General features: G+C 34.4%; 1 protein-coding gene across 1 annotated transcript; it reads left to right on the forward strand.

Annotated features, from left to right (window-relative positions):
* The first annotated feature begins 428 nt into the window (after window positions 1–428).
* On the forward strand, window positions 429–5,711 carry LOC111410477 (putative disease resistance RPP13-like protein 1). The gene is made up of 3 exons (XM_023040832.1): window positions 429–625; window positions 818–5,091; window positions 5,255–5,711. The coding sequence occupies exon 2, from the start codon at window positions 991–993 to the stop codon at window positions 5,029–5,031; it is 4,041 nt and encodes a 1,346-aa protein (XP_022896600.1). The 5' UTR covers window positions 429–625; window positions 818–990; the 3' UTR covers window positions 5,032–5,091; window positions 5,255–5,711.
* The last annotated feature ends 9,062 nt before the right edge of the window (window positions 5,712–14,773 follow it).

Genomic DNA, 14,773 nt, shown 5'->3' on the forward strand with positions numbered 1-14,773 from the left:
TATATATATATATATATATATATATATATATAATTAATCCACCTCCAGAATAGTAGAAGTCCCACACTTATTGCACTTCACAAATTCAAGACGATGGTTAAAAAATATTGAATTATAGTAGAAGACCCTTAACTTGTTGCACTCTACAAGTTCGAAAATGATGATTAAAATATATTGAATCATATATAAGAAGAAAATAAAATAAAAATTTTATTTATTACGCTAGACATTTTTGGTCAATACGTGCCTGTCAAATATTCCTTCGGCCGTAAAATGCAAATGGAGGTCAAAAATTGGGTCCAATCTATGAAATTCAACGTTTGAAGGACCGAAAAGGTAAAATACGCAAACTTTAGGGTGTAAAAAGAACAAATTCAAAATCCTGTTTTGGACAAATGAAGAGAGAATCGAGAGGCCAATTATAACATTCTACTCAAAACAGCTCAAGGCGACTCTGTCCTCTGTACACGGTTTCGCGTTGACTTGCGGATTTAATTGTGAGATTATTGAGAACTCAACTTCTCTCTGCTTTTAATCTAAGATATTTGCAATTGTATATTTTTTTCGGTTGGATCTAAATCAGCTCAGGAACAGAAAGGGAGTTTCCAGTTCTGTTCTGCAATCTGTAAGTTATTATGTGATTCTTGATGTATTTATGTATATGTATACGTATATGTATATGAATATAAGTTCGCACTCAATAATTGACTCTTATGATAATCATTTCTAGATTTAATAGTTGTTTTGTGGAATAAAATGCCAGCTATTATGTGACAACTGCTTTTTTTTTCTTTTTTTTCTTTTTTTTCCCCCCCAGTCATTCATTCTTATCCGTTGAACAAGATTATTCCACAATCCAACTACGCCATATTGATTATTGGGATTGGTCAATATTCTCAAATTTTAGAGTGTTGGCCCTATTCTGCAAATTGGTTTTGCTCTTGATTCAGATCAGATTTTGTTTGTTTCCAATAAGAAAGAACCAAGAAAATGCCTCTGGCGGAGCTCTTTCTTTCTGCATTCATTCAGGCACTGTTTCAGCAATTAGCTTCAAGTCTGGTGGTGGCCTTCACCCGCCGGGAGAGAATTGATACCCACTGCAACAAATGGCAACAAAATCTGTCTTTTATTCAGGCGGTGATCGATGATGCTGAAAATAAGCAATTAACTGATCAAGCTGTAAAAGTATGGCTGGAGGGGCTCAGGGACTTGTTCTATGACTTGGAAGATATATTGGAAGAGATTACCACTCAAGCTTTGATTCAACAACATGAAGGAGTTCTGCCCAGAACAAGTCTGTTGCGGAAATTGATCCCTACTTGCAGCAGTTTATTACCTGCTTCACTTGCATCCAACCATAGGATGGTGTCCAAGGTAAAAGAAATCTCAAACAGATTTGATGATATCGTGAAGCTTAGGAATGGTTTGAAATTGGAAGAGAATTTGGGTGGGAATTCTAACCGATGGATGGTAACCAGATTGCCTAGCACTTCCTTAAATGAGCCCCACATTTATGGAAGAGACAAGGATAAAGAAGCCATACGGGAATTGTTGATTGGTGAGGGGGTGTGTCAAGATGATGTTTGCTACGTTCCAATTGTTGGGATGGGTGGAATTGGCAAAACGACTCTTGCCCAACTTGTCTATAATGATAGAGATGTTAAGGGAAGTTTTCATGTGAGGGCTTGGGTTTGTGTATCTGATTTTGATGTGTTTACAATAACCAAGATAATTCACAAGGCAGTGACTGATGATAGCGGTGAATCTAAGGACTTAAATATGCTTCAAGTCAGTTTACAGCAGGAGTTGTCGAAGAGCAAGTTCCTTATTGTTCTTGACGATATTTGGAATGAGGACTATGAAAAATGGAACACGCTATGTCGTCCTTTCCATGGCGGGCAACCTGGAAGTCGAATTATCGTTACAACTCGCCTTGATCATATTGCATCGAAGGTGGGGTCTGTTCCAGCATACTCTATGAAGATGTTGACAGATGGTGATTGCTTAGATCTTTTAGCTCATCACGCTAAAAGAGGTTCTATAGATGCTGATCCAGATTTAAGAGAAATTGGTAAGGGACTAGTGAAGAAGTGTAAAGGATTGCCTTTGGCAGCAAAAGCACTCGGTGGCCTCCTACGTTCTAAGGGAAGTAAGGAAGAGTGGGCAGATGTGCTGAAGAGCAAGATATGGGATTTACCAGAAGAAAACAACATTCTTCCTGTTTTAAGATTAAGCTATCATCATCTGCCTTCGCATTTGAAGCATTTGTTTGCTTATTGTTCCATATTTCCAAAAGACTATGAGTTTGACAAGAATGAGCTGGTGTTATTGTGGATGGGAGAAGGTTTTCTGCACCAAAAAAGAGGGAATAAAGAGATGGAAGAGTTAGGCTTCGAGTGTTTTAATGAACTATTGTTGAGATCCTTTTTCCAACGACTAAGTGGCACTGATTCACGTTTTGTGATGCATGACCTTATGAATGATTTGGCTCAACTTGTTGCTGGAGGGAAGTGCTACAGGCTTGATGAGAAGGTAAATACTAACAACGAATATAGAGTACCAGAAAAAACTCGCCATGCTTCATTCCTGCGTCATGAATTTGAAGTTTACACAAAATTCAGGGCATTCAAACAAGTTCAAGGTTTGAGAACTTTTATACCGATGCCTGTCCAAAATTCACACGTTTGGCCTCCTTTCTACTTATCCAACAAGATCTTACTTGAATTGCTTCCAGAGCTTCATCGCTTAAGAGTGCTATCTCTAAGCGGCTATTCCATCACTGAGCTTCCAAGTAACATCTGCAAGTTGTTACATATACGGTACCTCAATCTATCTGGCACTTCTATTGTTTCATTGCCCGACTCTATAAGTGATCTCTTCAACTTGCTCACTTTATCATTAAGTAATTGCCGCTTTATCTGTCGGTTACCATCGGCAGTAGGAAGTTTATCCAAACTACGGCATCTTGACATCTCTAACACTGATCAACTGAGGGAAATGCCGATCGAAATCGGTAATTTGAAAAGCCTGCGGACATTACCAAAACTTGTTGTCAGCAAAGTCGGTGGCTTGGGACTGAGGGAATTGAGGAATCTTGAGCATTTGCGGGGGACACTTGCCATTTCAGAATTGCAAAATGTGACGGACATCGAGGATGCAAAGGAGGCATGCTTAAGGCATAAGCAAGAACTCGTTGAATTACAACTGGCATGGGGAAATGATATTGATGTTTCTATTGAAAGGAGTTCTGAAAAAGAAGTGCTAGACATGCTACAGCCTCATGAAAACTTAAGAAATCTCAAGATTGAATTCTATAGAGGTGAAAACTTCCCAAGTTGGGTAGGGGATAAATTATTTTGCGAATTGTTGAGTATAAGCCTCGGCAGCTGTAGTGAATGTACATCTTTACCCCCACTTGGGCAACTTCCCAAGCTCAAACATCTGCGCATAGAAGGCATGCGAAAAGTAAAACACGTTGGTGTTGAATTTTGTGGTTCTGTGGTTGTCCCATTTCAAAGACTCGAGAGTCTAAGATTTTATGACATGCCAGAATGGGAAACATGGTCCCGTTCTGCAGATGGTGAGGTATCTGAGAACCAGTTCCCTCATCTTACTCAGCTTACTATATTCAAATGCCCCAAGTTAACTAATGTTTCTCCATTGAAGCTTCCCATTCTTCATGAGTTGGACCTTCAGGAATGCAACAATGTAGTGTTACGAAGTTTCAGTAATCTTAGTAAGTTAAACTACTTGAAAGTTGAGTCTGTTACAGGGCTATCTCATCTACCGGGGGAACTTCTGCAGTCCACTGAATCACTTGAAGTTTTAGAGTGTTGTAATTGCAGGGAACTGCTTTCACTGTGGGAAAATGGAGTTACAGTAGAACATCTTGTCCGGCTACGACGTCTCGTCGTTGCCGACTGTTCGGAACTTGTATCCCTTTGTGAAGAGGAGCAACAGATGCCTTGCAATCTTGAAGTTCTGGAATTATTTCGCTGTGCAAGTTTAATGTCCATTCCAAACATAAGCAACCTTAGGATCCTGAGGGAGTTTATAATCAAGAATTGCCAAAGACTTGTCAGCTTTTCGGAAAATGGCGTCCCTCCCATGCTTCGACGCCTTGAGATACTCAGCTGCAATGCCCTAGAATCCCTGCCTCGTAGCTTCTCAAACCTTGAAAGGTTGGAGATTAAGGACTGCTCGTCTCTGAGGACCTGTTTGGATGGTAACTTCGCTATCACACTTAAAAAACTTTCCATCAAAAACTGCAATCAACTTGCAGAGGCAATGCTTCCTCCGAACAGTGACATTTCTCTGGAAGAGCTTACTATATCTAAATGGCTGAATTTCAGCTCTCTAGTTCAGCATGTGCACAGCTTTTCGCATCTTTTTGAACTGTATCTTTCTGATTGTAATGGTCTAGATAACTTCCCAGAGCAAGGATTGCCACCAAACTTGAGGACACTTTCCATCGAACATTGTTCAAATCTTAAGTCCTTGCCAATGCAGATTCGAAACCTCACATCCCTCGTATCACTTGAGATACGTACTTGTCGCAGGCTTCAGAGCTTCCCAAGATGTGATTTTCCCCCAAATTTATCTTCACTAAGGATCTGGGATTCTAGGAAACTCAAGCCTCTAGCAAGGTGGGGCCTACACAGACTAACCTCTCTTCGAGAATTTTCTATCTGTGGTGGATTTCAAGAACTCGAGTTTCTTGGTGATGATGGTGGTCTCTTTCCTCGTTCTCTAATAAAGTTTTCTATTGCTAGATTTCCGAAACTTACTTCGCTCTCTAAGGTTCTTGAAAACCTCACTTCTCTGCAACACCTATCAATCATGAATTGTACGAGCCTTAGTGTTTTGCCCAGTGAAAACCTTCTCGACAAGCTTTGGCATCTAGAGATAAGTGACTGTCCCCCTCTGAAACATAGGTGTCTCAAAGATAAAGGGGAGTATTGGAACAAGATATCTGGAATTCCTTGTGTAGAATTAGACGGCACTTACATTTACAGACAGAGTTCGGGTTAAGCTGCTGTAATTTTCCATCGTTAGAGGGTATCAGAGACCATATCTTTACTGCATTATCAGGTAAATAAGTGTACAAACAATAATACATTTTATTTGGCCTTCTTTGATCCATTGAAAGCCCTTTGTTTACCTGTTTTGATACAGCAATTGACTAGCATATTGCACTGGAAATGAATAAGTTAAGTGCTGCTTCCCTTTTGATTGATCTTCTGTTTATGTGCAGTTTGCCAGCACTGTCTAAAACTGTCTATGCATGCATGAAAAAGAGAACAACAGTTTCGATCAAGGGGTGAATGAACTTTCAATATGGTGACCGACGACCTATTTGATTGAAGCATTATCGTATCTTTGATGCTTGCTCTCGACATGCTACCACAGCAAGAAGTAAGAAAAATTATACAAATTTTAAGCCTCTAAATGCAGACCCAAGGTTGTGTTACTGCAAGTCTGGTATTTTCTTTAGATCTAAATGCTTTGATTGGGATTTCAGAATACTTTCTTACATTTCAGAATATTTCTGAATACTTTCTTACATTTTCTATGCCGATATTGCAAGGATGTGCTTAACCAACTATTGTTTGTCTCATGTATTTGGCAAGTTAATTTTAGGTGTCGTTTTGTTGAACGCTTTATCTGAAAAAGCTTAAACTCTTATAAAGTGGACAAATTATTTATTTAAAGTTTTTCTTCGACACACCCGTCACTTGCAGACCACCTCATTTGCGAGGAAAGGTCGGCACGTGCATAATTCCATGTTCTGATGCCATGTTAAATTGTTAACCTGCTTTGCTTAAATTTTATACTTTTAGAGCAGGGACGAAATTTCTTGTATAAGTTGTCTTTGGCAAATCTAATTTCGTGTTTTCACATATTTACTCAAATGGCTACCACACATGTGACCCACAAACGTATTATCTTGCTTTCTTATCAAAAATAATTAGTGCTGTATGACAAAAGAAGTCACAAGCGACCAGTAACATTTTTTGATGGCTAGAACCTGCTCTTTATTTTCTTCTATTGGGAGAAAAGAGGCCCCAGCTTTTTGTTCTAAATATTTGAGTTCGCGAGTAATTGACATATTTTTCTTTAGCTCTATGAGTCACAGCATGTTTGGTCCCGCTTTAAAAAAGTACTTTTTACTCTTTTGAGCCATATGCATGGACTTGCAGTCAAAAGCACGTAAATAAGTGATTCTTTTTGATATTTTATGCTAGGAGCATGCTATGTGTACAACTGAGTGCCTTACATGTGAGGGGTTGTTAATCCCGATCGTACAACTAGCAAAATTGTTTATGTTGTCATTCATTTTCATTGCCATCCTTCAATCATTAATTTCAAGGTGAACTCACTAAACTCTAAAATATTCTAATTTTGGCTACTGCACTTTGAGATGGATGAATTTTGACCATTAAATCTGAAAAAAATATATTCTCTTGCTTACTAAACTTTGAAAAATATTTTCTGTTGTTCACTAAACTTTTAGGTGGTCGAATTATGACCACTGCACTTTGAAAAATGTGTGTTATTGCTTATAATAATTTGGAATTAATTAAACTTTGTTGTTAATATTTGGATTTATTTAATTCCAACAACGAATTTAACCCCTGTTTGATAGAAATTATTTTTAAAATTTTTATCAAACTCAAAATCAATAATTAATTTTAATCACATATTTCATAATATCTACAATTTTTTAACAATGCATTTTATTAACTATTATCAAAATTTGCTAATAATTTTATTTTAATCATCACCAAACAAGGGCTTATTGCCTGTTTCATTGTAAACTTCAAATATTTAAATTTAGTTTTAACTTAATTTTAATAAAAAAATAATTGTATATTTTGTTGTGAAATTCAAATATTATGATAAACAACGCTTGCAAAATTGTGCAAAGGAAGTGACTACTAATTGCAATGAAATACACAATAAATTTTTTTTTAAAATTAAATTAAATCCAAACTTTAATATTTGAATTTTACAACAAAAAATAAAGTAGTTAGAATTAAATTCAATTCAATTTATAATAACGAATTTTAATTAAATCCAAAATTATTGTGAGGAATAAAAGACGTTTTCAAAATTTAATGATCAAAAAATTTGACCAACTTAAAGTTTAGTGGTCAAAATTCAACCACCTCAAGGTTAAGTGAGCAATGGAAGACGTTTTTCAAAATTTATTGCGAAATTGAAAGCATTTTTCAAAGTTTAGTGAGAATAAAAACGTTTTTCAAAATTTAGTGAGCAATCGAAGATATTTTTCAAAGTTTACCAACCAAAATTTGATTATTTCAAAGTTTAATGGGTGATGGGGCGTCACGTGTGCATTCCGTCAACCATGCCATCAATTTATAAGCATTGATAAGCGTGTAAAATACACCTAATGTCGAATATCTTTTAGAGGAAAGGGAAGGGAGGTACCAATCTTTCAACCATTGACATTGGTTGTACAAATAGCAATCCTTGATCGATTAGGACTATTTTGACTACATCGTTCAATATTACGTGTCAACTATTTAAAATGGCCGATCTCGAAGCTACGTTGACCAATTCGCTAGATGTCAACAATGTCTTCCTTCATAAAAACGTAAATGAAGAGTTTTAAGTGCCAGCCATCAGGTTGTATTGATTCTACTTATCCTAATCACATTTATCACCTTTGAAAGGTTTTCTAACTGCTTAAACAGACATAATGCTGAAGTATTTTGTCTTATCTTATAGCCTTAGCAATTCCAAATCAAAATAGGAGCATCCACTTTCCATTTCCAAGGCTTGATGATTTAGTTGTCGCGGGGAACGCTGTTAAGTATATTGAGACCTTCATTGATGCTCTATAATGACAACTTTCAGTAAAAAATCTTGGAGATCTCAACAATTTTTAGGTGTTGAAGTGATTCTTGTATCCAATGACTACTTACTTACACGACACTCGTCATAATTTGATGGTGTTGAAGGGACATGTCAACTTCTACCAACTCTCTTACATATGGCACTTCTTTTGCAAATGCTTATCGATAAATGAGTGTTATAGGTGGCCTATAGTATTAGTACCTCTCACTCACAAGGCTACACATTGCTTACTCATCAATAAATTGACTCATTTTATGCATGTTTCACCCTATCTCAAGTTCACCATGCAATACAATGTGAAACACTAGCACACTCATATGCTGATTAGGCGGGTAATATAGATGATTACATCCCTTTCTCAGTCTTGATTGTTTTTCTCGACCACAATGCTATTTCTTAGTTCTCTAAAAAGCAAAAGGGCGGTTGATCGATCTTCAATAGAAGTTGAGAATCTGGTTATTGCTTCAGCTACAGCTGAAATTTGATGGATATTTAACATGTCAGAACTCGGTCTATCTTCGTACAAGTTCCTCAACTAAGATGTAAAACAAACTCACAGAGAAACTTTTGCTCCAATCCGGTATTTCATTTTCTTATCAAACACCTTTCACTTGATTGCCACTCTATCTGAGAAAAGGTAGGTGGTGCCTTGCTTCATATCTTTCTTGTGTCGTATCATGATCAACTTGCAATCACCCACCAAACCACGCATTGTACAGTGCTTCTCTCTTCTTTGTTCCAAGACTGTTGTTGATAGCACTACCATCTTATAGGGACATATTTGAAAAGAATCTCGTCATCGATGTAATGCTACATAAGAAATCATGGGGTTGTATTTGTAATCAGTGGGGGATCCAGGATTTCGGGTGAGATAGGGCAATCATTCACCGTCAATAGCCACAATAAAATTAAGGGAACCATTCTTTCCTAAAATAGACACGTGAAATTGGTGATAGGTCACGTCATTCATTTTGTCCATGTTAAGCATTATATTTTTCACACATATCATATTAAAGTAAATTATTAAGTGTCTACATGTTGGGAAATTATTAATTTGTCATGTGGGCCAATATATGTAATTAATTGTGTATAAATATCATTTCAAAATTAAACCCAAAATTAAAGTGATTTAATAAAGAATTAAGCGACTGGACTTAGGGTATTAACATAAAGTGTGGGCCCGATTATATGTGTAGAGATCAGATTCCTTTAAGATTGTATTTCATGATAGACGAAATACATATGGAAACTATATACAGGGTTATGGTTCCAACTTTATATGCAACTTCTCATACTTTTCGTCATCTTATCAACACAAGAATACAAGAGAAAGCATATTGAAGTGGAAGATTCAAAATTCACAATCAAAAACAGGTAATCTACAATCAAGAATCAAGAAGAATGATTCAAGAACTCAAGAATTCATAATTAAGAATCAAGATTAAAGATTCGAAAGACAAAATTCAAATGTTATAATTCAAAATTCATCATTTGAGATACAAATCAATGGATCAAAGTATGTTCCGCATTAATTAATTTTCTTGATAATTTGACATGGAGGATCTTGACAATAAAGTAATTAGGTTTTCATGTTTATTAAGATTTAAAATTCTATAAAATTTCAATAATGGTATCAGAGCCAACTTCATGTTAAACCATTGGGATTAAATGAAGAATTTTGTAGTTGAAATTCATATATTGAATTTTGGAATATGTATTTCAGTCATAAATTTTGAAATTCATAATTATTCAAGAAAGAATTTTAGGGTTGAAAGTTATAATTTGAATTTTCCAATTTAGAATATGATTTTTTAACCCTGAAATTCAAAATTCACATTTTTTAGGTTTTTCAAAATATTTGATTCAAAACAACAGCTGTGGCTTCTCGGCTTCACATCCGGGCACTGCAGTGATCGAGGACTGTCGTAAGGTATCATGACCCGCACTACGACGCTAGGTGCAGTGCCTGAGTGCATTGCCTAGCTAGGCGGTGCTATGGCGTGGCGTCCGATTCAAACACTGTAGAGCCAATTTTTGGGTAATTTTTTTCTTTCCATCACAAAAGAGAAAAAAAAAAAATAAAAGTAAAAATATAAAGGGGCAATCAATTTTAGATCTTGGTATTTAAAGTTTCTTTCGAATTACTAATTTTCTAAAATAGATTAGTTGAAACAACATATTACCAAAGTAACCTCTCTTATCTAAATTAATTTATTTGAAATATTTTAAAGGCTGTGTGTACGTAATTTATAGGGATATTCATGATCAAAATGAGGGTCAATATTTGACAAAATTATTTACACATAAGTGGTAATAAATATGTGACAATTGTAAAGTTTTCCATTATGTGAACATTGAGTTGATTCGAAAATAGACCTGATGTTTGACCAAACTTATTGTCAATATTTGACTACTACACCAAGAGTACAACTTACAAGTTCACATTTTTGTCTAAAAACTAAATATCAATGTTGTACTATGTCTTTTGTGATGAGGCCCACCACTATTTAAATTATTGATTGTCCAATACGAATTTTTACGTGAACATGTTATTTAGGTTTAGGTTCTCTATTCGGTTTAATCCATCTACTTTTGCAATACCTTCTAACATCAATTAAATTCTTGCGCTTGAACCAAAGTTTAAGAACTGGAAAGAGAATGTTTGTATCATTCTTGACGCATGGATCTAGACTTGCGTTAAGGACTTAGCAATTCACTACTCATATGGATAAGGGTTCCGCTAATAAATCGTTCAAACTGCATAAGTCTTGTGATTATGAAGCATAAAATTTCACAACATTTAAGTGCACTGTGTCCAATAAGGTAACTACCAATAAATTTCTTAAATAAATATTTCAAAACGCTTTGCGAAAAGATGATAAGGTTGGAACTATTATGTTTCTTGCAAACTTGATTTCATCTAAGTATAAGGCTAAAGAAAATAGGGAGTACATTATGGATGTGTCTTATCTTGTTTCAAAATCAACGGCATTAAAGTTTGAGCTGTCTGATAACTTGCTCATGCATATGATTTTGATTTCTCTTCTTGCACAATTATATTAATTTAAGGTCAGTTACAACTATCAAAAGAGGAAATGGACTCTTAATGAGTTCATTTCACATTGTGTACAAGAAGAAAAAAATCTAAAGTAAGAGAGAACTTGAAATACTCACTTAACAAGTACCTGTAAGGACAAGTTAAAGAATAAGAAAACTACATCCAGTTCGATTCAAAAGAAACAGAAAATGCCTTAAAATGATAAATCATTTAACTATTACTTTTGTGAAAATCTGGAATACCTGAAAAGAAATTGTACTAAATCCCATGCTTGACGTGTAAAGTCAAGTACACTTCTCATTTTGGTACGTTCTAAAATTAATTTAGTTTCAATGCCCAGACACACTGTGAATAAATTTCAGTGTCACTATTTAAATAAACATGTCTATGCATGGTTATCTAAACAGCTTAAATATTCATCTATTCGGGAGACTGTTAGAAAATTATTAATTTTTCATGTGGACCAACATATGTAATTAATTGTATATAAATGCTATTTTAAAGTTAAGCCCAAAATTAAAATGATCTAGTAAAAAATTAAGTAATTAAGCTTATGGTATTTAAATAAAGCGTGGGGCGGATTATATATACAAAGATCGGATTTTTTTAGAATTGTATTTCATGATGGGTGAAATACATATCGAAACTATAAATAGGATTATGATCCCTAATTGATATGCAATTTCTCATTTTTTGTGTTATCCATCAACATAAGAATATAAGAGAAATCATATTAAAGATGAAGATTCAAAACCCACAATCGAGAACATGCAATTTACAATCAAGAATCAATATTAAAGATCTAGAAGACAAGATTCAAATATTATAATTTAAGATTCATCATTCAAAATACAAATCAATGGATCAAGATATGTTCCATATTAATTAATTTTCTTGGTCATTTGACATAGAGGATATTAACAATAAAGTAATTAGGTTTTCATATTTATTAAGATTTAAAATTCTATAAAATTTAAGCATATAAATATGTCTTTTTTTTTATAGGAACCAAAGCTAACATATGATACATATTATATATGAGTTGATATGTATGAACACACATGGTTCAAGGAGTATTTTCGAACCAATAACCAAAATTTAAAATTTAAAAGTAAAAAATGGGGGAGATTTTCCAATCATTAAGTTATGATGCGTTTACAATTTTATTAAATTAGAAAATCTTTTCCTAATCCAATTCAAAAAGTTTTCTAATCCCAAGAAGTGAAGAGACCAAAACCTTAACTACATCCTTATATATATAGACCAATCACCATACGTAGTTCCTACTTTCTTCTCTTTGTGCATCCTAAACTTTCTCCCTTTAGGGTTTTATAAAAAGAAAATACATAGACAATGTACTCTTCTGAAGAAAAAAATAATTTTGAAAATTTCTGATAAAGAAGAATTTGTGGTGAAAGAAAAAATTTAATACCGATGGAGCCAGCACGGGCAACACCCAATGCTCGCTGAGTACTGGCTCCGCCAATGTTTGTAATTATGTATCATTGTTAACAAGGGCAATCAATGTTGTCTTTCTATTTCATCAATATGAATAACATGTACTAATTCTTCGTGAATGAGAATTAAAGCCAGAGGCGGATTTAGGGGGGCCCCCCCAACAAGTCCAAGAGTTTTTTTTAAGGTATTTTTTTTTTTTGGTAAAAAACCAATTTTTTATGTGTAAATTTTTTTTTGCACGTATTAACCCGATTTAAAATTTTGTAGCCCGCTCTTGAATCTAATCCTGGATCCGTCCCTTATTAAAGCCATTAAAAGAAGTTAAATTTATTCTTCTTGAAACACTGCATAGTAAAAAATTTCATTACGTCTTCTACACATCAATTTCACTCGTGCTCATTTAAATTAAAAAATATAAGACGTGTATTTTTTTTTTTTTTTTAATGACGCCTTTGTGGTCATTTTATACTTTCATGACCTCTAAATAAACAATGGTTCATTCTTTAGACTCTTGACTTGATATGATATATACATTAGAATATTATGAGCATGTTTCGACGGGGCTTTAGAAAAATCTATTTTATAAGTAAAACAAATAAATTTAAAAGGAACAATATATAACTCCTGTATATAAGAACAACATTTCACAACTCACACACTCCCTAAAATATTTCATAAGTCAGTTGGTAAATAATAATAATAATAATAATAATAATAATATCGAAATTCTTCATTTCAACATTCCTGACCTGCAAAGGAACGGGTTTCTTTTTCCTCTGTTGCCCGGGTATAAGGAAGGTACGAGCACCCCGTAAAGGACTAGTTAGCTATCCCATGGCTACTTTCTTTATGTTCTATGAGAGAAAGGGGTGTGGTTCAATGAAAACAAGAAGACCGGGAAATACCAGAAAGAGTTGCCAACGTTGAGGAGAAATCCTTTCCTGAATGATGATCGATGATCATAGGAATGCTTACTACGAATAATAATAATAATAATAATAATAATAATAATAATAATAATAATAATAATATTATTATTATTATTATTATTATTATTATTATTATCTGCATATTCATCCCCATCCCACCCCAAATTTTTTTCCTATAAATTGAAAACGGGAAATTACATCCCAACCCACTCCAATCCAACCACCCGAACCATCTCATCCGCAGAAAATTTTCAAAAATTGAAAATTGAACATTACACCCTGCCCTAGGGAACAACCCTACGACACCCCCACGCTACTGCACCATGGAAAAGTCTTCAAAAATTGAAAACAAATTCTCTCTATACCCCGACTCGACCCTCACTGTAGAAAAATCTCCAAAAATTGTGGAGGCGGTAGTGGTGCATTTTAGGTGACAAAATTTATTGTTTGTGACCATACTTTTGTTATACGTGACTCTTCGTGAACAAATTTATCTACGATGGGACCGTCTAATTTGTGGTTGTATGTAATCAAGTTACTGACTTTGTTATCTGTGATCAAATTGGTCTTCGGTGTGGGTAATTATGATCAAATTTGTATTCAATGTGACTGTTAGTGATCAGGTCAATCTTAACTGTGACAATATGTGACTAAGTCACAATTAATCACAATTAATACTAAATTGGTCATAACCAATCATAATAACTACATACTTAGTCACATAAGGTCACCACAAACAAATCTACTCACACAGAAGACCAGCACTACAATCCACCACCAATCAACACCACTATCACCTTCAATGCACCACCACAACCACCTTCAACCCAAATCCATGACCATAAGTACTACATTCATCTGAAATCCACAACAACAATCATCACCGCCATCATTTTCACCCACACCTTTAACAAATACTAACCAATACCACCGCACTAACAAATGTAGATCAACACAATTGCAAATTTACACCCCCTGCATATCTACACACTACAATCACATCTACCATTGGAGATTGTGCTCCATTGCAACAACTCCAATTGGGCCAAAGCTTTACATTCTGAAGGCTTAATAAAATTAAAAATGCTACACTTACACTTTTATTGACATCTTTATTAACACTGTGTGATGTGGTAGATAATCTACCCATTTATTCGGATAACAATTATTCAATTGAATGGTCAGTTTTTTTTTTTTTTTTTACATCATATAATGTCAACAACGTATAATTTGAATGTACAAATAGCATTGTCCATAAAATTATTATCAGCTCCTTTAGCACTAACTTGACCATTAAATAAAATCCATCACCTAACTTTCAATAGTTGAAAAAAAAAACAAATATTTTTATTTACTTTCCTCATAAAATATGGAAAATTGAAAATCTAACATATAAAAGTGGAAATTTCACGAATGCCTACTTTTAAAGATTGCATTTTAAAAATCA

This window comes from Olea europaea, chromosome 15 (assembly GCF_002742605.1).
Source record: "Olea europaea var. sylvestris chromosome 15, O_europaea_v1, whole genome shotgun sequence".
NCBI lineage: Eukaryota > Viridiplantae > Streptophyta > Magnoliopsida > Lamiales > Oleaceae > Olea > Olea europaea.